The 25,574-nt window shown below is 40.0% G+C and overlaps 1 protein-coding gene across 1 annotated transcript in view; it reads left to right on the top strand.

Moving 5' to 3' along the window:
* LOC120056750 overlaps positions 1-25,061 on the top strand; it is a 34,522-nt gene extending 9,461 nt beyond the window's left edge. Inside the window, exons 2-38 of the mRNA XM_039004957.1 lie at positions 308-587; positions 867-966; positions 1,139-1,224; positions 1,567-1,651; positions 1,935-2,112; positions 3,279-3,443; positions 3,569-3,715; positions 3,976-4,038; positions 4,163-4,277; positions 4,421-4,557; positions 13,062-13,197; positions 13,327-13,499; positions 13,585-13,727; positions 13,826-13,935; positions 14,016-14,148; positions 14,241-14,357; positions 14,445-14,544; positions 14,833-14,979; positions 15,105-15,167; positions 15,267-15,388; positions 16,579-16,739; positions 18,890-18,900; positions 19,034-19,685; positions 20,114-20,217; positions 20,388-20,531; positions 20,634-20,795; positions 20,904-20,996; positions 21,102-21,251; positions 21,395-21,528; positions 21,670-21,966; positions 22,111-22,405; positions 22,909-23,183; positions 23,353-23,474; positions 23,686-23,912; positions 24,067-24,224; positions 24,393-24,496; positions 24,725-25,061. Of these exons, the coding sequence (XP_038860885.1) occupies positions 308-587; positions 867-966; positions 1,139-1,224; positions 1,567-1,651; positions 1,935-2,112; positions 3,279-3,443; positions 3,569-3,715; positions 3,976-4,038; positions 4,163-4,277; positions 4,421-4,557; positions 13,062-13,197; positions 13,327-13,499; positions 13,585-13,727; positions 13,826-13,935; positions 14,016-14,148; positions 14,241-14,357; positions 14,445-14,544; positions 14,833-14,979; positions 15,105-15,167; positions 15,267-15,388; positions 16,579-16,739; positions 18,890-18,900; positions 19,034-19,685; positions 20,114-20,217; positions 20,388-20,531; positions 20,634-20,795; positions 20,904-20,996; positions 21,102-21,251; positions 21,395-21,528; positions 21,670-21,966; positions 22,111-22,405; positions 22,909-23,183; positions 23,353-23,474; positions 23,686-23,912; positions 24,067-24,224; positions 24,393-24,496; positions 24,725-25,023 (5,988 nt within the window). The 3' untranslated portion in view covers positions 25,024-25,061. The remainder of the gene's footprint in view (positions 1-307; positions 588-866; positions 967-1,138; positions 1,225-1,566; positions 1,652-1,934; positions 2,113-3,278; positions 3,444-3,568; positions 3,716-3,975; positions 4,039-4,162; positions 4,278-4,420; positions 4,558-13,061; positions 13,198-13,326; positions 13,500-13,584; positions 13,728-13,825; positions 13,936-14,015; positions 14,149-14,240; positions 14,358-14,444; positions 14,545-14,832; positions 14,980-15,104; positions 15,168-15,266; positions 15,389-16,578; positions 16,740-18,889; positions 18,901-19,033; positions 19,686-20,113; positions 20,218-20,387; positions 20,532-20,633; positions 20,796-20,903; positions 20,997-21,101; positions 21,252-21,394; positions 21,529-21,669; positions 21,967-22,110; positions 22,406-22,908; positions 23,184-23,352; positions 23,475-23,685; positions 23,913-24,066; positions 24,225-24,392; positions 24,497-24,724) is intronic.
* Positions 25,062-25,574: the final 513 nt, after the last annotated feature.

The raw sequence follows: 25,574 nt of genomic DNA, 5'->3' as shown, positions 1-25,574 counted from the left end.
CCGTTTTTTGCACTAGATTGCAGGAAATGGCATTTATAAGTGTTCAAAAATCTCTGAATCCAAAGGAGGGCGCCTCCCCCGAGCCGTACTCAGAAGCACCACCTTGTTAAAACATCCATTGGCGGATTTTTATATGCGCTAAAATAAGATTATTTCGGTTTTGTACACAGCCATATGATATGTGGTATAGAAAAGTACAATCTTAGGCGAATACATGGGGAGCTATATCTCTGCAGATGATCTGTCTATCTGGTCAAAATCACGGATACAGGTCCCCCTCCAGCTAACCTTTTTGCTTTGTTTTTAGCTGTTCTTCAACTCCGCTATCCCTGTCGTTGTTGGGATAAGATACTGCCTGGATGTGATCTTCCTGTTGAACATCATCTCACGCTTTTACATTGGATATGAAAGTAATGGTGTCGTCATAATCGATTCTAAACCAGTGCAGAGAAAATATCTCCAAACATGGTTTATCATGGACCTGTTGGCTGTTCTTCCCTTTGAGACTCTGAGATACGCCTCGCCTGAATTGCATTTTATGCATATCAATCGATGTCTAAGAGTCTTACGGCTGTTTGACATAATATGTAAGTTTCTTGATTTCATTTGATTGTTTTATTGTACAATAGTGATGACATTAATAATCAATACTGTATTTGTAAACCACCTAAAGCCTTAACTTAAAAAAATAAAATAATGGTACATGTTAATGATTAACATAATGTCAACAAGATAAAATGATAGAATTCTATTTACTGTGGCAAAAAAACAGTTAGCTTAATTTATATTGTAAAAATTCTTCCAAAACTGCCAATTAATCCAATCTTATTAACCTGTATATACTGTCTCATATTGTTTCAATTAAGCGTCCTTTGGAAAAGAACCTGACACCAACAAGATACATGTTGCAGTCCTGAATTCCTTTTCTATTGTTGTCCTCTGTGTTCAAGTCTCTGCGTGTGCCTGGTGAGTTGGTCTTTTAGTCAAAATTACATGGTCCTTCAAACCACCCACCATTCAAAGGCCCCTTTACAAGTAAGACTATGACATGTTTTTTCCTTCAGTCTCAAGATGAAAGATAAAATACTTGTATTTTAAAGTTGAATTCCTTATTATCTTCTTTATTTTTGCATACTAGGTACAATCAGGCGTGTATTGCTGCTCATGGTGGCCATCCAAGGGAGTGTCCAAAAGAGGAGAACTGGTTACAGCTGTTGCCAGAGTGTACGTTTTAGAGTTTTCTTCTTTGCAAAATGAGGTAGTTAGCTAGAGCAGGGCTCTACAGTGCAACCATTTTACTCACATAAATATTTTGCTGTGCGACCTGTAATTTACATCTAGGAGGGAAAAAAAGAGTCTGCATAGAGCCCTGATGTAGAGCAAAACATTCTCTAATGACTGGAAACAGAGATGGGATTTGTTTCATAAGTGTTGACCAACGATGTAATCCCATCATTGGTGTTGATAAACATGTTAACAACACTAAGATGTTAATAAATGTATCATTGTAGGTGCATGTATGAATGAGTCACTGTTATGTATTGAATTCAATGTTTTCTCTTGAAGTTTCAACCAATTTGACTGGAGTAACAGATTTTGAGTTTTACGCCACGTCACTATACTGGTCTGCAATAACTCTATGTTCTGTGGGGTAAGTAAGTTGCTCTTTAGTGGGTTTAAATATATATATTTTTTACCAGTACCACTTGGATATAGTGAGCGATGTTAGACAAAGGCTATTAAACATCACAAAATAACCATCTGGGCTACCTATAACCACATGGATGCTTTGTGACGTTCTCCATACATTTGTGTTCCTCTGTATTTGCATTAGTTTGTTTTTGACGGGCACATGTGTTTTGTATTGAATGCTTTAGAATACTGGTAATTTTTCATAAAGAACTGAAAGTATAATAATATTTAGATTTTCTTAGCTATGGAGACATACATGCTAAGAAGATCCCGGAGGTTATGGTTGCCTCACTGGTAATGGTGGTTGGTTTATTTGCCTTCATTGGAGTCATCGCGACTGGAATGAGCTCCATCATTAGCAATCTGGATGCCCGGAGAGGAAGGTTCTGCCATCGAATGGAGTCCATTTGTCTTCATATGGTATATCTCAACACCCATTGACATAATTAAGTGATAATGCCCGAGAAGACGGTGTTTGGAGGATATATTGGCACGTGTGTTGTTAGGGCAAACCCTGTCAATATGTCCTCCAAACACCGGTTTCGAGGGCATTATCACTTTTATACAACGGGTTACCACAATATTCAAATAAAAATTGACAAATTTTCATTAAAAATGTTATTTTGATTAACTTATTCATACTATTTTATCCTTCCACAAGATATAGTCCCGACACAAATCTAGGGTTGCTACGCAAGCCTGCTGGTCGTTCGTTCTATCGGTTCGGTTGCTAGAGACGCGACCCAGGTGTTCAGTCTTTTTGTTCTGTATCTATGGCAGTCATTCTAAGTGTTCCATTGCCATACTGGCTGTCACCGTTCTTATCCCTTACTTGCTGGCTAGCCAACTATGGCTAATTTACAATCAAGCCAGAATAACAGCAAAGTAGATTAATTTTCATTTGTTTAAGCTGTTTTCTAAAGACATTTATTTGGATACATCCATAACAATGAGCTAATGAGGCGTGATTTCACCTGGCATAGAAAATGTGCTCACTCATCAGGACACTGTTGTTCAGAGGAGCTAGCCAACAACACAGCTAACACAGTCACTTCAAACTGAAGCTGGAAAGGCTGTAAACTAGCTGCAATACATTTTGTTTTATCTTTTTTCAATTGACATTTCTTTGTATATATCTCCCAAAAATTATGCCATCTGATTAATGATTTCGTCTGGCTGAGAAACGCTGCCTGCTTGTCTGTCTCGTCCCGACTCCCGACACGTTCATTACTATGGGACAGCTGGAGATCGAATTTGGATATTGAAACAATGTTGCAAATGTCGGAGAGACAGACAGGAAGGTTTATACAAATCTCTGCTGTTGAAAACTAAATGTTAGTCTAAAAGACATGTAAGATAATGTCTAGATGCTTTTTATAGTGGAGATCAAGTTAATAAATTGCTTGGCTGGGCTGGTGAGACAGTGGATAGGCATTTTAGTCATAGATTTAGCTGATGGTAATTTGTGGAATAGACACCGGCTAGAATCCAGTTTGAACCAATCTGCATTCAGGATTGGACCTACCCGTTGTATAAAAAAGTAATAATCGTGATAAAAACAACAGCTTTTCTTTGTCTTTTTCCAGAAACAAATGGGATTGCCAGAGGAAGTTCAAACATGGGTGCATAAATATTACTATTATCTGTGGACGCATCGCAAAGGCAGTATAATCGCTGGCCTACTGGATGACCTTCCTTTTGCGCTACATTCAGAAATATCCTCTGCTTGTTACAAACCTCTGATGAAAAAGGTAAGATTTGTTTTAATGTGTACCTTGGTTTGGTCAGCCATGTATGATCCTTATAGTACTAAGATAAAGTCAAAGGCTTGAACTGTTGAGACAATGAGTATTCAATGTTTTGTATTCTCTTTCAGACAACCCTGTTTCATGATACCGAAGATGGCTTCAAAAGAGCTTTGTCACTTAAATTCAACACCTACACATACAGTCCTGGACAAATTTTGGCAAAGCCTGGAGAAATCAATCAAAATGCATACTACATTGAACATGGAGTGGTGCAGGTACATTTAGTTTTATCTATGAATATCAGCAGTCATCACGTTGATGCCATCATAATGAATAATAGTTTTTCATTCAACATGATTAAACTAGTTAGTACAAAACTTTAATCGATCATCCAAGTCTTTACCAAACTAAAGTGAAAATGTATAGTCCTATGCTGTAAACATTGAGTGTCCAACCAAATTTAGATTTCCATATTTCAAAATGAATTAATTAGAAAATTGCTTCCTGTTTACAAATTATTATGCCCACCTTACAGGTATTAGGAGATAATTATTGTGACAAAGTTGCCCGTTTGCTGCCTGGATCGTTAATTGGAGAGGTATGGCAAAGAGCATAACGTCTGTTTTGATATTTTGAAATATTTATTTTTAAAAATGTGTTTGTAAGCTATTCCATGGGCTTATGCATAATGTGTGTGTAAAATATGATTATTGTCCTTCAAGGCTTATCTGATGTACAGAATTCCGAGAAACACTACGATTTGTGCAGCAACATTGTGTGAAATTTGTGTGTTGGAACGCAGTGATCTTCTTGCATTGTTTGCGGATTACCCAGAAGGTAGGTATAGTTTTTTTAAATCACATTTTGATAGAACATATTGTTTAATGTAGTGTACATCCCTTGAAATCTGTTCTTTGAAATATGTATATTCTGTGACATTGAAAATACTGTCATATTGCAAAATAAAATATCTTCAACAGCTGGTTTGAAGATAGCAAGAACAGCTCAAAAACGGCTGCATAATGTTAAGCATCCTATTAGGGAAGCCTTTGCTCTAGGAGTGGCATCGAACCCCCAGAATGTGGTTTTTCAGAAGGATTTAAGTGTAAATCTGTTGGTAAGTATGAGTTCTATCACAAGCCATTTCATCCAGTGTTCATGCTTCAGCGATGAACAGTACCAGTCAAAAGTTTGGACACACCTACTCATTCAAGGGTTTTTCTTTATTTTAACTATTTTCTACATTGTAGAATAATTAAAATAAAGAAAAACCCTTGAATGAGTAGGTGTGTCCAAACTATTTTCTACATTGTAGAATAATAGTGAAGATGTCAAAATCATGAAATAACACATATGGAATCATATAGTAATGTTAGCAGTTGATGTTATTCTTTCATTTTACCTTTATTTAACTTAGCAAGTCAGTTAAGAACAAATTCTTATTTTCAATGACGGCCTAGGAACAGTGGGTTAATAACTTCTTGCGACTACAGGGGGTGCTGTTCCGAATTAGCATTTTGTCGTCTCCAAATTAAACTGCCTAGTACTCAATTCTTGCTCGTACAATATGCATATTATTAATTCTATTGGATAGAAAACACTTTCTAGTTTCATACAAAGTTGGAATGATGTCTGTGGGTGACCCAGAACTCTTTCTACAGCGAAATCCATGACAGACAGTGAAAGGTCTGAGAGCGAAGCTCTGATTTCAGATCAGTTTTAAAAGTCTGTGTATATCCTATGGAACGACACGAACTGCACCCGCCTTCCCCTGGATGTCAGTAACCAATGAGAAGTGGAATGGGCCTTCTGCGTAGCTCTCAGAGGTTATAAAGGACCAAGGAGTGAGGGTAGCCCCCCTTTCGACGCTCGCCTTTACGCAGGAAGACACCTCCGGATGCCATTTTCAAAGGCTCGGTTATCAACGTAAAATGTATCCGTCTGTAATTTAATTCGATATAGGACTTAGAAACATCATAAGGTAGTTAATTTAAACCGTTTTATAGCAATTTATATCCGTTTAGTGCGATTTTGATGCATTTCTATGTGAAGCACCGGGCACATTTCGGGGTCCCGGTCGAACGTTAGCGGGCATTTAGACGGACAAAGGACATCTTTCGACCAAAAGAAGATTAAACCCAAGAAAGAATACATTGCCCAAGAATCTGATGGAAGAACAGCTCAAAGTAAGCAATATTTAATATGATAAATCGTTGTTCTGTCGAAATATTTTAAACGCATATTTCGCCATTTTGTTTGGTATAGCTTCACTTGGCGAACCCTGTATTGAAAAGTAAGGATAATTTTAAAAATGTAAGTCAGCGGTTGCATTAAGAACTAATTTGTCTTTCGATTCCTGTCAACTCTGTATTTTTTAGTCAAGTATATGATTAGCTTTCGATTAAACTAGATCACTCTGAAAGCTGACGTCCCTCATTTTGATGCTTGAGTTGTGACTATTTCCATTGTATAACCACGGTTTTGTATGGCTAAATATGCACCTTTTCGAACAAACTGTATATGTATGTTGTAAAATGATGTTACAGGAGTGTCATCGGAAGAATTCTGAGAAGGTTAGTGAAAAAATTAATATATTTTGGCGATGATAACGTTATAGCTCCCTTTGCCTTGAATTCATACTCTACTAACGTTTTCACATGTGGTATGCTAACTTATCGATTTATTGTGTTTTCGCTGAAAAACGCTTAGAAAATCTGAAATATGGTCTGAAATCACAAGAACTGTGTCTTTCCATTGCTATGCTTTGTCTATTTTTATGAAATGTTTTATGATGAGTAAATTGGTCATACACGTTGCTCTATCTAGTAATTCTAGTCGATTTGTGATGGTCGGTGCAATTGTAAACTGTGATTTCTACCTGAAATATGCACTTTTTTCTAACAACACCTATCCTATACCATAAATATGTTATCAGACTGTCATCTGATGAGTTTTTGTCTTGGTTTGTTGCTATCAATATCTTAGTTTAGCCGAATTGGTGATAGCTAGTGGTGGAGAGAGAAAATGGTGGACAAAGAAAGATGGTGTATTTTGCTAACGTGGTTAGCTAATAGATTTACATATTGTGTCTTCCCTGTAAAACATTTTAAAAAACAGAAATGATGGGTTTATTCACAAGATCTGTATCTTTCATCTGGTGTCTTGGACTTGTGATTTAATGATATTTAGATGCTACTATTTACTTGTGAAGCTATGCTAGCGATGCTAATCAGTGTGGGGGGGGTGGGGGGTGATCCCGGATACGGGGTTGATACTCGTGATTAACTGCCTTGTTCAGGGGCAGAACGACAGATTTTTGCCTTGTCAGCTCAGGGATTTAATATTGCAACCTTGCGGTTACAAGTCCAACGCTCTAACCACTAGGCTACCTGCCGCCACTTAATAACACAGACCCGAAAGCAAATCAGGGGGAGGTAAATAGGGTTATTCAAAGAGTATAAATCATAGATGTTATGCTGAGAGGTAGATGGTAGATGGTCGTTCCTTCCCTGTCCTCAGTGATTCTCTCCAGTGATTCTCTCCTGTGGTTCTCTCCTGTGGTTCTCTCCACAGAACAAAGGGACAGAATGTAGTTTTATAACCCAGCCCTAGCCTGTGATTGACCAATTACAATTCCTTGCAATAAAACTGTGCCAATGGCCAAATAACAAGTATCCTATTTCAGGTTGGACCAATAAGCACGTGCCACATGTAGAGCTATAAGTTCAGGACTGACATTCCTAACAGATGTTGAACTGAAAACCAACTATTTCCATTGATAATTCCCTATTGACCGTTAGTACTCTATTGACCTCTCGTCCTCTGCGTTGTGTATTTATCTTTGAAATATTCTTACAGTAACCAAAAAAATGTTAAACAAATCAAAATACATTTTATATTCTTCAAAGTAGCCATCCTTTGCCTTGATGACAGCTTTGTACGCTCTTGGCATTCTCTCAACCAGCTTCACCTGGAATGCTTTTCCAACGGTCCAAGTCATCCCAAACCATCTCAATTGGGTTGAGGTCGGGTAATTGTGGAGGCCAGGTCATCTGATGCAGCACTTCATCACTCTCCTTCTTGGTCAAATAGCCCTTACACAGCCTGGAAGTGTGTTGGGTCATTGTCCTGTTGAAAACAAATGATAGTCCCACTAAGCGCAAACCAGATGGGATGGAGTATCGCTGCAGAATGCTGTGGCAGCCATGCTGGTTAAGTGTGCTTTGAATTCTAAATAAATCACTGACAGTGTCACCAGCAAAGCACCTCTTTGCTTATTTGAGCTGTTCTTGCCATAATATGGACTTGGTATTTTACCAAATAGGGCTATCTTCTGTATACCACCCCTACCTTGGCACAACACAACTGATTGGCTCAAATGCATTAAGAAGGAAATTCCACAAAATAACTTTTAACAAGGCACACCTATTAATTGAAATGCATTCCAGGTGACTACTTCGTGAAGGTGGTTGAGAGAATGCCAAGAGTGTGCAAAGCTGTCATCAAGGCATAGGGTGGCTACTTTGAAGAATTTAAAATTCTTTGTTTAACACTGGTTGCTACATGATTCCATATGTGTTATTTCATAGTTTTGATGTCTTCACTATTATTCTACAATGTAGAAAATTGTAAAAAATAAAGAAAAACCCTGGAATGAGTAGGTGTGGCCAAACCTTTGACTGGTACTGCACGTCTATTTGAGGAAAATAGACTTTGCGTGATGTTATTGTATTTAATTATTTTCCTTTTCAGCCAAGGGATCAGAAGATTTTTACATTGTTTATGGAATATCTTGCAAACCAGTCCCACAATGTCTCTTCATCAGTTAAAACATCTACAGATGTGAAAAGGGTAGGTTAAATGAACGAAGCAAATTGCTCAGAAATAAGAGAACATTTATTTAATTGTACAGTTGAAGTCGGAAGTTTACATACACTTAGGTTGGAGTCATTAAAACTAGTTTTTTTCAACCACTCCACAAATTTCTTGTTAACAAACTATAGGTTTGGCAAGTCGGTGAGGAAATCTACTTTGTGCATGACACAAGTAATTTTCCCAACAATTGTTTACAGACAGATTATTTCACTTATAATTCACTGTATCACAATTCCAGTGGGTCAGAAGTTTACATACACTAAGTTAACTGTGCCTTTAAACAGCTTTGAAAATTCCAGAAAATTATGTCATGGCTTTAGAAGCTTCTGATAGACTAATTGACATAATGTAACGGTAGTCTTCGTCCTCCTCGTCTGAGGAGTAAGAAATGTCGGACCAAGATGCAGCGTGGTGAGTTTCCATTTTAATAGGAATACGTGAAACAAACAAAATAACAAAATAAACGAACGAAGACGAAACAGTCCCGTAAAGTGACAACACAAAACACAGGAACACAGTAACAGGAACAATCACCCATAACCCACAATACAAAACAGGCTACCTAAATATGGCTCCCAATCAGAGACAACGACAAACACTCTGATTGAGAACCATATCAGGCCAAACACATAGAAATAGACAAACTAGACAAACAACATAGAATGCCCACTCAGATCACACCCTGACCAAACAAAACATAGAAACATACACAGCAAACTATGGTCAGGGCGTGACAGTACCCCCCCCCCCCCCCCCAAGGTGCGGACTCCGGCCGCAAAACCTAAACCTATAGGGGAGGGTCTGGGTGGGCATCTCTCCGCGGTGGCGGCTCTGGCGCGGGACGTGGACCCCACTCCACCATAGTCATTGCCCGCTTCAGTAACCTCTTTACCCTAATAAAGGGCCCCACTTGACTGAGGAGCGCCTCTGGACTGAGGGGCGCCTCCGGACTGAAGGGCGCCTCCGGACTGAAGGGCGCCTCTGGACTGAAGGGCGCCTCCGGACTGAGGAGCGCCTCTGGACTGAAGGGCGCCTCCGGACTGAAGGGCGCCTCCGGACTGAGGAGCGCCTCTGGACTGAGGGGCAGCTCCGGACTGAGGAGCGCCTCTGGACTGAGGAGCGCCTCTGGACTGAGGAGCGCCTCTGGACTGAGGAGCGCCTCTGGACTGAGGAGCGCCTCCGGACTGAGGAGCGCCTCCGGACTGAGGGGCAGCTCAGGCGCCTCTGGACTGAGGGGCAGCTCAGGCGCCTCTGGACTGAAGGGCGGCTCAGGCGCCTCTGGACTGAAGGGCGGCTCCTGACAGACAGGCGGCTCAGGACAGACGGGCGACTCTGGCGGCTCAGGACTGACGGGCGACTCTGGCGGCTCAGGACAGACGGGCGACTCTGGCGGCTCAGGACAGACGGGCGATTCTGGCGGCTCAGGACAGACGGGCGATTCTGGCGGCTCAGGACAGACGGCCGACTCTGGCGGCTCAGGACAGACGGCCGACTCTGGCGGCTCAGGACAGACGGGCGGCTCAGGACAGACGGGCGACTCAGGACAGACGGGCGACTCTGGCGGCTCAGGACAGACGGGCGACTCTGGCGGCTCAGGACAGACGGGCGACTCTGGCGTCTCAGGACAGACGGGCGACTCTGGCGTCTCAGGACAGACGGGCGACTCTGGCGGCGCTGGACAGGAGGGAGACTCAGGCGGCGCTGGACAGGAGGACGGCTCAGGCCTCCTGAGGCGCACTGTAGGCCTGGTGCGTGGTGCCGGAACTGGTGGTACCGGGCTGGGGACACGCACCTCTAGGTGAGTGCGGGGAGCAGGGACAGGGCATACTGGACCCTGGAGGCGCATTGTAGGCCTGGTGCGTGGTGCCGGAACTGGTGGTACCGGGCTGGGGACACGCACCTCAGGGCGAGTGCGGGGTGCTGGAACTGGAGGCCTGGTACGTGGTACCGCCACCGGAGGGCTGGTGCGTGGGGCTGCCACAGGAGAGCTGGTGCGTGGGGCTGCCACAGGAGGGCTGGTGCGTGGAGAAGGCACCGGATAGACCGGACCGTGAAGGCGCACTACAGGTCTCGAGCACCGAGCCTGCCCAACCCTACCTGGCTGAATGCTCACCGTAGCCATGCCAGTGCAGCGAGGTGGAATAGGCCGCACTGGGCTATGCACACGTACTGGAGACATCATGCGTAGGGCTGGTGCCATGTACACCGGCCCGAGGAGACGCACTGGAGACCAGATGCGTAGAGCCGGCTTCATGGCACCTGGCTCGATGCCCACTCTAGCCCGGCCGATACGAGGCGCTGCTATGTACCGCACCGGGCTATGCACACGTACTGGAGACACCGTGCGTATCTCCGCATAACACGGTGCCTGCCTGGACCATCTCTCTCCACGGTAAGCACGGGGAGTAGGTTCAGGTCTTCTACCTGACTTAGCTACACTCCCCGTGTGCCCCCCCAAGAAATGTTTGGGGCTGCCTCTCGGGCTTCCTTCCGCGCTTTCGTGCTGCTTCCTCATACCGCCACCTCTCCGCTTTCGCTGCCTCCAGCTCAGCCTTGGGGCGGCGATATTCTCCAGCTTGTGCCCAGGGTCCCCTGTCGTCCAGAATTTCCTCCCAGGTCCAGGAGTCCTGCGATCGCTGCTGCTGCTGCCCGTTACCACGCTGCTTGGTCCTTTGGTGGTGGGTGATTCTGTAACGGTAGTCTTCGTCCTCCTCGTCTGAGGAGTAAGAAATGTCGGACCAAGATGCAGCGTGGTGAGTTTCCATTTTAATAGGAATACGTGAAACAAACAAAATAACAAAATAAACGAACGAAGACGAAACAGTCCCGTAAAGTGACAACACAAAACACAGGAACACAGTAACAGGAACAATCACCCACAACCCACAATACAAAACAGGCTACCTAAATATGGCTCCCAATCAGAGACAACGACACACACCTGCCTCTGATTGAGAACCATATCAGGCCAAACACATAGAAATAGACAAACTAGACAAACAACATAGAATGCCCACTCAGATCACACCCTGACCAAACAAAACATAGAAACATACACAGCAAACTATGGTCAGGGCGTGACACATAAGTTGAGTCAATTGGAGGTGTACCTGTGGATGTATTTCAAGGCCTACCTTCAAACTCAGTGCCTCTTTGCTTGACATCATGGGAAAATCAAAAGAAATTAGCCAAGACCTCAGAAATACAATTGTAGACCTCCACAAGTCTGGTTCATCCTTGGGAGCAATTTCCAAATGCCTGAAGGTACCACGTTCTTTTGTACAAACAATAGTATGCAAGTATAAACACCATGGGACCACGCAGCCTTCATACCGCTCAGGAAAGAGACGCGTTCTGTCTCCTAGAGATGAACGTACTTTGGTGCGAAAAGTGCAAATCAATTCCAGAACAACAGCAAAGGACCTTGTGAAGATGCTGGAGGAAACAAGTACAAAAGTATCTATATCCACAGTAAAACGAGTCCTATATCGACATAACCTGAAGGGCCGCTCAGCAAGGAAGAAGCCACTGCTCCAAAACCGCCATAAAAAAGCCAGACTACGGTTTGCAACTGCACATGGGGACAAAAATTGTACTTTTTGGAGAAATATCCTCTGAAACAAAAATAGAACTGTTTGGCCATAATGACCATCGTTATGTTTTGGAGGAAAAGGAGGGATGCTTTCAAGCCGAAGAACACCATCCCAACCGTGAAGCACTGGGGTGGCAGCATCATGTTGTGGGGGTGCTTTGCTGCAGGAGGAACTGGTGCACTTCACAAAATAAATGGCATCATGAGGCAGGAAATTTATGTGGGTATATTGAATCAACATCTCAACACATCAGACAGGAAGTTAAAGCTTGGTCGCAAATGGGTCTTCCAAATGGACAATGACCCCAAGCATACTTCCAAAGTTGTGTCAAAATGGCTTGAGGACAACAAAGTCATGGTATTGGAGTGGCCATCACAAAACCCTGACATCAATCCTATAGAAAATGTGTGGGCAAAACTGAAAAAGCATGTGCGAGCAAGGAGGCCTACAAACCTGACTCCGTTACACCAGCTCTGTCAGGAGGAATGGGCCAAAATTCATCCAACTTAATATGGGAAGCTTGTGGAAGGCTACCCAAAACGTTTTACCCAAGTTAAACGATTGAAAGGCAATGCTACCAAATACTAATTGAGTGTATGTAAACTTCTGACCCACTGGGAATGTGATGAAAGAAATAAAAGCTGAAATAAATCATTCTCTCTAATGTTATTCTGACATTTCAAATTCTTTAAATAAAGTTGTGATCCTATTTGACCAAAGACTGGGAATTTTTACTAGGATTAAATGTCAGGAATTGTGAAAAACGTGAGTTAAAATTTATTTGGCTAAGGTGTATGTAAACTTCCGGCTTCAACTGTATATCCTTCTATGAGTGCTTAATATCTTGATTTTTTTTGATCCCAGTCTGTTTGGATGAGAACTATTCGACCAGATGGCATTTTGGCTCAGAAGTGGGAGGTTTTTATGTTTTGGTGTATCACCATTTCAATTTTTATTGAAACATGGGTACTTTTTTTCACCAACAACCTAGACACAAAGGGTGAGTCCTGTTGGAATTTTTCAATTACCTGATTTTCCAGACCACCACTAGAACAACTGTAAACTCTTTTGTTGAAAGAAATGCATCCACCACTAAAGGTTAGTTAGTCCTTAATCTAAAATGAATCGATTACTGAAAATGTTTTTTGTGAAGTTTTTTAAAAATGGCTTTACAGGCTTTTACAACGAAGGATGGGGTGCGCTCTATCTTACAATCAGCTCGTTGGTTGATTTTTTTGCCATTATCGACATATTTGTGAACCTCCGCACAGAAGTTTTTACAAAAGATGGTAATGTTTTGGTCTTTGTTGTTTTATAGAAAAGAGTACTCACTGTGTTTTGATAGGTTTGATACCGATGCCATTTCAGTGAATAGAAACACGCATGTTAATTGTGGTTTATTTTCTCTGTTAACAAAGGCTATCAAGCTGACATAATGGGTATTTTTGACAACTATCGAAAATCTTGGAATCTGTATTATGACGTCCTGGCTGTTTTCCCTTTGGACTTCTTCTCTTTTACAACAAGCGGAGAAGCACATTGGAGAGTTTTAGGCTATGTCCGATGGAATCGTCTTATTTGGATTCGGAAGGTAACAAGTTTAATGTCTCATAGTTTTTATGACCATGTAGGTCATTGTGAGGCTGAACCTGAACACAAATGTTCTTACATTTCAGGTGTGTTTGTTTTTCAACAAAAAAGAAAATGACATGGATAAGAACCTGTTTGAGCTAAGAACGGCTAAATGTCTTTTCCTCCTGATTTTCTCTGTGCACTGCTGCTCTGGAGTAATGTATCTCACAGGCTGCAAGGACTTCAGGTAATATTCCAACCTTTTAGAAAAAAAGACAATGGGTTGGAAGTGTTAATGACTTATGTTTCAATTGATGTTTAGACAAGTATTACAATTTTCCATAGATGTGATGAAGAGTCATGGGCCTGGAACACAGGACTGAAAGCCAGCCATAGCAACTTGTATCATTATATGATTTCTGTTTATTGGACCACAACAAGCATGACAACCATTGGTAAGATTAAGTCCACCCCGCTCAGTAAATACAACAGTACAGTGCCTTAAACGTTTCATAACTGAATATTTCTCTCTCAGGATATGGTGACATTGTTCCCAGCACTATGAAAGAGCGACTTACTGCTGTGTTTGTTTGCTTCATTGGCTTGTTTGTCTTTAACTACATTATCAGTCAAGTCTATGCCACATTGGCCAGTCACAATGCTGCCAGGTAAATATTTTTTTACTTTTGTATGTTTTTTAATGAGTGTGTATTGATGTGCATTGGTTTATAACTCCTAAGCAAGACTATCTTTTCTCCAGGGTTACATTTCAGAATCTCCTCTCAGCTATGACCAACTTCATGGAAAGCCATGACCTTAGTTTATCTCTTCAAACAAGGGTCACTGAGTATATGAGTCTTCTTTGGTCAAAGTACCAGTAAGTTTGTTTTTAAGTTTTTCAAATATATCTCAGAGGCCATTCCTTTCAATAGACCAAATATGTATTATTATTTTTATGTTTCAGGGGTCAAGCATACCCAGGAGGCCAATTTTTAATGCATGACTTGCCAATCGAACTTCAACAGATTGTCCTGATGAAAGAGAGAGGGAGGTTCTTGTCAAAGGTATCCATATTTGTTTTGTACAGTATGTACCTGTATGCTGATAAAGACAGTCATATCACATATTTTGTAGTTAGGAAGAAAAACACATTGCAGACTGTTTATAAAGGAAATCGATTTTTTATACAGCTTTAACTTAATTTACAGTCATAACAGGGGTGACACTATTATGTTTTTGAGTCATTTATGAGCTCATTAGTTATTTCTTCTTTCATTGCAACCATCATCCGTTTTATACAGCATAATCAACCTATGTTTAAATAAAGAGGGACATTTATTTTTACTCAACAGATTCCTTATTTCGAGCAAGCTGGACAAGCGTTTATTCGGGATCTCGCATCAACCTCTGTCATGTATTTCTTTCCCAGAGGGGAGATCATCCAGTACAGTGAAACTATTACCAGAGAACTATTTTGCATTCGAAAAGGGACTTGTCAGGTTTGTATGAAAGAGTTATGCTTGTATGAATGATACGTAATGTGTATTCACATTATACAGTTACTCACCCCCACCCCCCATTTGTTTTTGTTTTTACAAGTAAATCCTTTGATTTGATTTTCAAGATTCTAAGTGATGACTTGTCTGAAATTGTTGGACTCTACGGTGAAGGAATGTATTTCGGAGAGGTAATATTTACAGAGACATTTCCTCAAGCAAAGTTTTGATTGACTACTTTTATTCATATTTGGAATGTTACACTGAATACTCGTTGGATCTAATTTCAGGCTGGATTTCTGTTTGGAAAACAAGCTACAATGACCGTCCGTGCAAAGACTCATTGTGAGATATTAGTGATCGATTTTGACAAAATTAGATCTGTTCTGGAGAGATACCCGGTCATTGAAAGGTACATCTATTTTAACACTTGGAGCTCTAGTTTCAGTTGGTGTTAAGGCGGCGCCAGTGTCAAACGCACGTTAGTTTGCAATTTCGTCATGTAAAAACTGTAGCAATGGCATTTCCAAGCCCTAAAGCCAGGTTCGGGAATTGACCCGTCTTATATCAGCTCGCTTGCGCTCAGATGGGAGGGTAGACATATTTGAGGTATGTCCTTAAAATCATGATCCAAAGTGTTAATTTCAGGCAGTGCTGATAGAGATTTTAAGACCAACCAAAAGCTGGTTTTAGCGGTTACGCATGTGGTAATGGGATAAATGTTGAAGGCGGAAACAACCTATCCAGCGGTGACGCACACTGCCCATATTGCGCCTGGAACATGAGTAGCCTTTATACTTCGTATTTAGAAACATAAAAAATACATGTTTCTTCCTATTTCGTTTATTTGGTTAAAAACCAAGCATAACCTCCCCTGCTCTCAATGAAGGCTTTTTTTGTTCTGCCCACTGCAATAGCGAAGTAGTCAAGACTGTCGATAAGGGTTTGGCTCCTGAGACCGTTTGGAAATACATCTTAATCATCTAAGCTTTATTAATATATCAAGTTTGAGAGGAGTAAAACAGTGAGATGATATTCCCTTTTTTATCTATACATTGTAGGCAGACTCACATTATTTTAGCCATGCAGGTCCCGTTTTGGACTTGCTTAAAACACTCCATGATGTAGGCTGCGTGTCCATAAGCCATTTAACAAACTATAATGGACTAACATTGGAATTGGAGTTGGAGTTGATTCCAAGGCAACACATAAAAGACCGTAAACACAACTTGAAGCAACCACATATTCCGCCATGGAGCATGAGAGGCCAAGCCTCGACACACCCACAACTTATTTATTCATCAAAACCCAGCGCATTTGCACCAACTCCAGCAAGTGCGCCGGTAAATGTGATAGTTATTAAAATAGCACAAATATTTTTGACACACACCTGAACCTATAGCACTACCGCCTGCCCTTAGATGTATCCTTTTGTTAAATAGAGTCCATAATATGAATTGTCATATGAATTGTCAAATGTGATAAGAGATTTCCTGTTCAAATGTGTATGCACAAACGTTAGAAATGCCATATACTGGTAGAGAAACAGATTGAGTGAATTATATAATGCAAATCATGATTTCTGATTTTGTTTCCTTCTAGCCAAATTACAGAATTGCAATCAACACCAGGGTATTACGACACTTTATTGCAAAGCGTTGAAGAAATTATGAAGTCTGAGGAACAGGATGATGACACACTAAAGAAGAAAGATGCCTCGTTGACATATCAAGGTCGTCGATATGCCAAGAAGTCAAAGTGTTGTAAGTTTTCCCTTCACCATGTCTGCATACAATATGTGCCTCTGTTATTCAATTACTAGAAAAAACTAAACATACAACGATTGTAGATATTGAGGACTTTGGAAACTTCCCAATCTATGCTGGAGCAGAGGAAGAAACTGTTGAGGAAAAACTTCTGAAACTGAGCAAAACTAAACTGATACCTCCCACACCAAGGTATGCAGACAACTGCTCAGGCTCGTGAAACTTGTCACTGTCAAACCATCCACATTTCATAATAAAAACCACAATATAACGAGCATTTACATAAACATTTACATCTAGTTAGTTTTTTTGCTCCAAGAGACAAATTACAGTGCATTCGGAAAGTATTCAGACCCCCTGATTTTTTCCACATTTTGTTATGTTACAGCCTTATTCTAAAATTGATTAGATTTTTTAAAAACTTAATCAATCTACACACAATACCCCATAATGACATCACAATACCCCATAATGACATGGTGAAAACAGGTTTTTAGAAATGTACATAAGTATTCAAACCGTTTGCTATGAAACTCGAAATTGAGCTCAGGTGCATCCTGTTTGCATTGATCATCTTTGAGATGTTTCTACAACTTGATTGGAGTCCACCTGTGGTAAATTCAATTGATAGGACATGATTTGGAAAGGCACACACCTGTCTATATAAGGTCCCACAGTTGACAGTGCATGTCAGAGCAAAAACCAAGCCATGAGGTCGAAGAAATTGTCTGTAGAGCTCCGAGACAGGACTGTGTCGAGGCACAGAACTGGGGAATGGTACCTAAACATTTCTGCAGCATTGAAGGTCCCCAAGAACATAGTGGCCTCCATCATTCTTAAATGGAAGAAGTTTGGAACCACCAAGACTCTTCCTAGAGCTGGCTGCCCTGCCAAACTGAGCAATCGTGGGAGAAGGGCTATGGTCAGGGAGGTGACCAAGAACCCAATGGTCACTCTGACAGAGCTCCAGCGTTCCTCTGTGGAAATGGGAGAATCTTACAGAACGACAACCATCTCTGCAGCACTCAACCAATCAGGCCTTTATGATAGTGGCCAGACGGAAGCCACTCCTCAGTAAAGGGCACATGACAGCACAGTTGGAGTTTGCCGAAAGGCACCTAAAGACTCTCAGACCATGATAAACAATATTCTCTGGTCTGATGAAACCAAGATTGAACACTCTGGCCTGAATGCCAAGCGTCACAACTGGAAGAAACCTGGCACCATCCCTACGGTGAAGCATGGTGGTGGCAGCATCATGCTGTGGGGATGTTTTTCAGCGGCAGGGACTGGAAGGGAAAGATGAACGGAGCAAAGTACAGAGAGATCCTTGATGAAAACATGCTCTCAGACTGGGGCGAAGGTTCACCTTCCAACAGGACATCGACCCTAATCACACAAGACAACAAAGAAGTGGCTTCGGGACAAGTTTCTGAATGTCCGGGAGTGGCCCAGCCAGAGCCCGGACTTGAAACCGATCTAACATCTCTGGAGAGACCTGAAAATAGCTGTGCAGCGACACTCCCCATCCAACCTGACAGAGCTTGAGAGGGTCTGCAGAGATGAATGGGAGAAATTCCCCAAATACAGGTGTGCTAAGCTTGTTGCGTCATACCCAGGAAGACTTGAGGCTGTAATCGCTGCCAAACATACGTAAACAAAGTACTGAGTAAAGGGTCTGAATACTTATGGAAATGTTATGTTTCCGATTTTTTTTAATACATTTGCAAAAAATTCGAAAAACCTGTTTTTGCTTTGTCATTATGAGATATTTTGTGTAGATTGATGAGGAAAAAATTATTTCATACATTTTGAAATAAGGCTGTAACGTAACTAAATTTGGAAAAAGGCAAGGGGTCTTGAATACTTTCCGAATGCACTGAATGTCTGTAACAAATTAATCAAATCAAAATGAATTTGTCACGTGCCCCGAATACAACACGTGTACGTATACCTTAACGTTAAATGCTTACTTACAAGCCCTTAACCTACAATGCAGTTCAAGAAATATAGGTAATCAAACATTTACTAAATAAACAAAAGTAAATTAAAAATAGTGTGAGAAGTTATTCAAGTTACAACCTCTCTTTGTTTTTTAGAAGTGCGCAAGAGAGATTAGCAGTTTTTCTTCAGATCCTGTCCTTCAGTGTATATAATGCTTAATGTTTCATTGAGACAAACTGACAGACAGACAGTGTGTTCTAAATGACTTGAAATAATAATATGTTATGGGACTTGATGACAGTGTATGACACTGCTCTGTAATGAAAATGTTTTTTTCTTCTAGATATAGGAGTGCCATTTTGCCTAGCAATCCACTGTACATCCGATGGGAATGTTTCCGATTTGTTTTGGCCATAACGGTCAGCATCAATAGCTCTCTTCTTTTTGCTTTTCTCCACTACAAAAAGGAACTCTGGATTTTGTCCTACATTCTGGGCCTTTTTTGCTGGATTGACATGTATATCCGTTTGCATGTTGCTTTTTACAAGGACAATCTCAAAGTGGACACGCTGGAAACGGCAAAACACTATGTGAAGACAAGCTTTCTAATAGATCTCATCAGCTGTTTTCCCTGGGAAGTTATTGGCTGGATGGTGGTTTCCCCTTTTGATGAGAATGGATTTTACTCAAACAGTGAAGCGCTGCACCTATATGCATATCTCAGAGCCCCACATCTTCTCCAGTTATATCGGATTCCTCTTGCATTTTCATTCTGGCAATCAGGGATTGCAACCGAAAAGACGATTGTCACATTTGCTAAGTTCTTTCTGTATAGCGTCCTTTTTCTTCACTTCAGCACTTGCATCGTTTTTGCAATTGTATGCCCTCCAGCAGACTTGTTTGGTGACACAACCAATTACTTATTGCCTATGATAAAGCACAACTGTTCATCACAATCCTGGGTGTATCACATGGACTACACGTTTAACGTAGTGTACGGTAGGTTCTAACTCAACTAGTTTGTTTTACTGCTACTATTGTTGTACTACTATCTTAACCATATACAGTACCAGTCAAAAGTTTGGACACAGAATGCCTAGAGTGTGCAAAGCTGTCATCAAGGCCAAGGGTGGCTATTTTGAAGAATCTAAAATATATTTAGATTTGTTTTAACACTTTTTTGGTTACTACGTGATTCTATCTGTTATTTCATAGGTTTGATGTCTTCATTATTATTCTACAATGTAGAAGATAGTACAAATAAAGAAAAACCCTTGAATGAGTAGGTGTGTCCAAACTTTTGACTGGTACTGTATAATATCATTAAATTACACTACAACATAGGTTATCAAAAAAAAAATGTTATGGAAAGTGTGTAACTTACTTGAGAACTTTGTATTGTCATGGACAACTCTTCTTCCCCTCAGAAACGGCTACCTTCACAGAACTGTATTCCATAAGTTTATATTTTGCTACTGCAACTCTCAGTGGTGTAGGCTATGGTGATATACATCCTTATCTAACCTCTATGGTAAGGTTATTCAAATTACAAACAGTTTCAGGATCAATTTGTACAACTCAAGATCACAGCAATATATATATATTTTTAAAGCTACTGTAAAAGGTTTATACGGTTATTATTAAATGTACAGTATTTGAAAGTAATTATATTGTTGTTATTTTTTGTGTGTGTCTTTGCAGAAAATGACCATGGTCTTCATAATGGTGTCTGGAGCATTGTATTGTGGTTATGTGGCTGGTACATTTGCTGCTATGTTAGCCAATGCAGATGCTACAAGGGCAGCTTTTACTGAGAAAAAGGAAAGCATACAACTATTCTTGAAGGTAAGGTTTTTATTTTTGTAGATGTGATATTGTTTGTAGCAACATCTGTTGCTTACCTGTTGTATGTTTTGAGTTCTCATTATGTGCAATTCTCTGCCTTAGAGTCAGAACATTACAGGGGCTCTATATCACAATACTGTGAACTTCTATGCTTTCAAATGGATAAGAACGAAAGGAATAGACCAAGACACACTGTTTGAGTATTTGCCATCGTCTCTACTCGGAGATATATCTACCATTATCTACTCTGACCTTATTGCAAAGGTACATTTATCAATTTATATTTTTATCAGCTTAGACTACCTTGATTTAATGTTGTGACTTAAGTAAATATACCCGTATGCACTTATTATTATTATTGTTTAATTTTAGGCATTTGGACTTGATATCAAGAGGAAGCAGCGACGGAACTCAGTGGCACAACATTTATCCCCACTCGAGAGAACATTATCTGGAAAGCTTGATGTAAAATAATTTGTACTTTTTCCAGCTCATAAATATTTTCTTCAAATATTTTCTTCAAAATTAATTCTGGAAGCTAAGTTTATTTTTGTTCTGCCAACTCTACAGGGACCCTTTTTTCACAAAATTCTGAGGAAAGAGAGTGTGGACCAATTGGAAACAGATGGAGGATTCATTCGGTTACTAGCTAGACAGATTCGACCGTGCCTTTACAGAGCTAATGACCTGATATGCAAAAGAAATGACTTTGGATCTGAGGTGTGACACACGGCCCTGCTGTGTTAAGGTTTCTATTTTCTATGACAGCAGGGCTCAATCCTAATGACAGGAAAGGGTGTACATGAGAATGTTGCTGTTGCTCTCTTCACCATTTTTGTCATTACTAGCATTTTTTCCCTTAGATGTATTTCATTGAAAAGGGAGAAGTAGAAGTCTTGTCACAGGACGAGTTGACTGTTATCATCAAACTGAATTCGGGACAATACTTTGGAGAAGGGAGCCTTCTGTTTGCAGAACCTCGTGCAACCACAATAAGGCATGATACTTTTGATGACTTAAAGCATAATTTTCTCTCATTTAAATATAAAATGATGTGTCTCTGATCAAATACATTTCAGATTGTAGCATTGTATGTCTTGTAACAAACAGTATTATACTGTTTTCTTGTGCGTCCCAGGGCTGCCACAAATTGTGATCTGTATGTCCTCTCCAAGAAAAGCCTTGATGAAACTGTCAAATACTATCCAGACATTTGCAAACAGATAAAGAAAGCTGCAGAAACGAAACGTGAACAGCTACTGCAAAGAACAATGGACATGTCAAAAGTTCAGAAGAATGTTTCAGCAACTGACATACTTATGAATGACACAGGATGTAAGTTGGCTGGCATTACTTCAAAAATATTGCTATATTCATGTGTTGATGAAATAGAAAGTCCTGCAAAAGCAATTCTATGTAACTTTTATAAGTATTTGTACTGAGGCACCCTACCACACATTTTTAAACTGCCCCACAAAAATGTTTTGGTGCCAACATTGCTTTTTTTAAAATCTTTCAAGTTATAGGAAAAAGCTTTGCTTAGCTCTTTGGTGTAGTATTGCTGCAGCTAACATATTTATTATAATTGTAGCTTTTATGGGTTGCACCATTTATACATGAGCCATTTGTTTCGTCCATCAGATATAAAGCTTTACAAGCACTGCATGGCAGAAGAGGAAAATAAAGCAAAGTTTAAAGACTTCCCATTTCATGTCCGAATTAAGACAAGCATCACTCAATTCTTGATCAGTTTTCTGTTGAACGTCATCAGAATCCACAACACAACAATCAATCCGGAGAGCACAGTACGTGTTGTGTATCAGTACACATCTTGCCTTCTGATCATCATTCTGTTTTGGGCGATAACATATATGGTAGGTGGTACACATTGTTCTCGGAATTAGAATTCGTTGTCGCATAATTGTTTGCTATATCCATTAGCGGAGTTCTGCCTATTGTATTATTGACCTCAAGGTAAAATATCAGTCAAATATAATAATAATCTGTATGAATATTCGTGTTGGGACACTTGAGTTGTAAGTAGTATAAGAAAATATGAATCATTGATTTCCCTCAATTTCAGCCATCTGTGTACGATCTTGACCGAGGCATCTTTTTGTTCACTATGATTATCGAATACATTCAAATGATTGAGGTGAGAGACGCAGCTCACGAATTTGTCAGTAATCTAAATAACCACCTTAGGGTCCTTTCAGTCTGTTGATACATTGTGTTTCCATAAATTATAATGTACACTACACCCACCTTTTTGTTTTAACCTTGTATAAGCCTGCCTCAATATGCAAATACCCTTCAGAACGGATTTGTTTTTCGGTCTTTGCGTGTGATTACATAGACAATGTTATTTTTCTTTCAGATCATTTTGAAATTTCATATTTGTTTCTACGATGAAAGTGGATCATACATCTCAGACTACAGATCTGTGTCACTGAGCTATATGACGAGGAAAGTGGGATACATTTATGATGTCATATGCTCATTCCCATATGCATTTACAATTTTGCATCTCATGAATCAAGTGTCACCGACAACATTTCTGCCCATAATAGTATATGTTCGCACTTTTCATCTACTCCGGATTCTGACTGTACTTGTCTTCATGCACAAGGAGGAGCAATCCATCATAACTAAGTATATGCATTATGTTTTTGTTAAATTTAGCATGTTCTCAATGCTGTTTTTACCAGTATGTGTTTAAACAGTTGTGTGATACAATTTCCCACAGTCAAGTTGTTGATTGGTGTTATCGCCAGTCTTTTGCCTCTAATCTATTTTCTCTTCTCTCGTTTTACATTGACAGCTTGCTTGCCATACGAATCATCAAGTACTTGGTCCATGCAATCCTGTTTGTCCACTGTACCGCAGTTTTATTTCTTTTATTTGCTTTGCATGGTGGCTTTAAATCGTGGGTTGTCAACACAGGTAAGGTCAGCTAAAATGGATAAGGCATAATGAATGGTTAAATTAGTTTTTAATAATGAAAATAAATAAATGAATATAATTCATGTATTAATTACAATACATTTATTAGACTTTTGACAGGGGTTTTAGTCTGACATATGCAGCATTTCTGAGTTTCTAAATATGTAAACACTAGATTTATTTGTGTTGTTTTAATGTTTTGTTTTTACAGAAGTGTTTTACCTCCCTGATATTTACACCTACTCCGTATATTGGACTTTAGCAACTTACACAACAACAGGCTATGGTGATATCCGTGCAGTGACATACAGAGAATTGTTATTCTCCATTTTGATAATGATTCTTTCCAAGATGCAAGTCAGTTATAATATGGGACTTCTCTCATCCACTCAAACAAACAAGCAATCACTTCAAGTGGCGTATGAAGAGAAACTGCAGGTATTAACAAAATACTCAAGACTAGAATTTAACTAACTTTTTGAAGAGTCAACTTTTGATTTATTGCAATTCGGTCTTCAAAAACTGAAAATTACGTACTGTTGCGAGAGAACTATGAATTTGAGTGACTCATTATCTTTCTATTTTAATGCAGGCAGTCCAAAACTACATGATGGATGAAAACATTCCATCAGCGCTGCAAAATCGCGTAATCCGATTCTACAATTACCGATGGACACGCACCAAAGGGATAGATTCAGAAGAATTGTTCAAAGATACACCTCATTGTATGAAAGTTGAAATTTTCTCAAGGTAACTAGCCAAGCCATCAATACTAATGTCTGCAACTGCTTAGTGATGAAATGTTAAACTGTTACATACTGTACCAAACTACTACTTCATTTGACGAATGATGTGTACAAAAGAAGACCATGTAGCATGGGCTTATAAAAACCCTTTATTATTTTCTCACCATTTTAGAATAAGCGTGAATCTACTGAAGAAAAATCAGCTCTTCACTCACCTCTCAGAAACATTCCTGCGACACTTGGCAACGAAAATGTTGCTGAAAAGCTACACCTCTGGTAAATTTGAGCATCATGGGCTAAATACTAACTTGAAATTCACCTGCATAACTTCACATTTTGCCCATTTCATTTTCTATGGACTTCATTAACTAAGATTCTGCACCTAACCACTTCTGAGGAATAATCTGACAGTGTGTACATTACCACATGAGTTATTCACAAGTATTTTGAGTGGGGAACATTGTATACTTTTCGGTATACATGCTGAAATGCGATCTCTTCTAGGGGAATACATCAGTAGAAGGGGAGACTCTGGCCGTGGCATGTTGCTGATCCTGATTGGTAAGGTGAAACTTTGCTCATGGAGAACTGGAAAGGAGGCCATTGAGTATCTTACAACTGGAGCCGCCTTGGGAGTTGACTTGCTGCTGAAATCCAAGTTGTATAGATACACTGCCATTGCTGATAACTATGTGGATATATTTTTCCTGTCGAAAGAGCACTTTGAAGAAGTTGGGTCGTATTACCCAGATGTCATGAATAAGCTGCTAAAGAGAGCCTCAAACGTTATCAACATGTACTAACTGACTAGGTACCCCTTTTCCCTACTAAGGTATACAGGCTGGTCACAATATTGATCAATAGTAGGAAAGCTCAAATGTGAACTCCTTTGTAATTCTGTTTACAGTTGTTTTTTTGTGACCAAAGATGACTTGTTGACTGAAAAAACATTGTCTCTGTAAATGTACTATTATAGAATATATATTTATATCCGTTTAAGTAAATAATCTAGATGTATAGAAATAATTGACCAAATAAATGTGTTCCAACTGTTTTAAATATGCATGAACCCAATGTGAATAAAGTGTACTTATTGTTTAACTGGATTGCTTCAATATATATTCATTGAAGTAAATGAATGAAGAATGACTTAAGTGTTTTTACCCTTTATTTGCGTGAAAAAAAAACAGCACTCCGGAAACTATGGCCCTTAGGAAAGAATGGGATGATGGGATCATTTGTAGTTCTCTTCTTGAACAGCAGAGGGCCCAATTGATTCATACAAGTTACACTAGCCACGTGTGCCTTTTTGTTTGTAGAGGTCATTTCAATGTTCTGCTCTTAGAACCTATAG

Source organism: Salvelinus namaycush, chromosome 12 (assembly GCF_016432855.1).
Source record: "Salvelinus namaycush isolate Seneca chromosome 12, SaNama_1.0, whole genome shotgun sequence".
Lineage (NCBI taxonomy): Eukaryota > Metazoa > Chordata > Actinopteri > Salmoniformes > Salmonidae > Salvelinus > Salvelinus namaycush.
The sequence above is the reverse complement of the archived record's forward strand: the minus strand, read 5'-3'. Positions and strand labels throughout refer to the sequence as shown.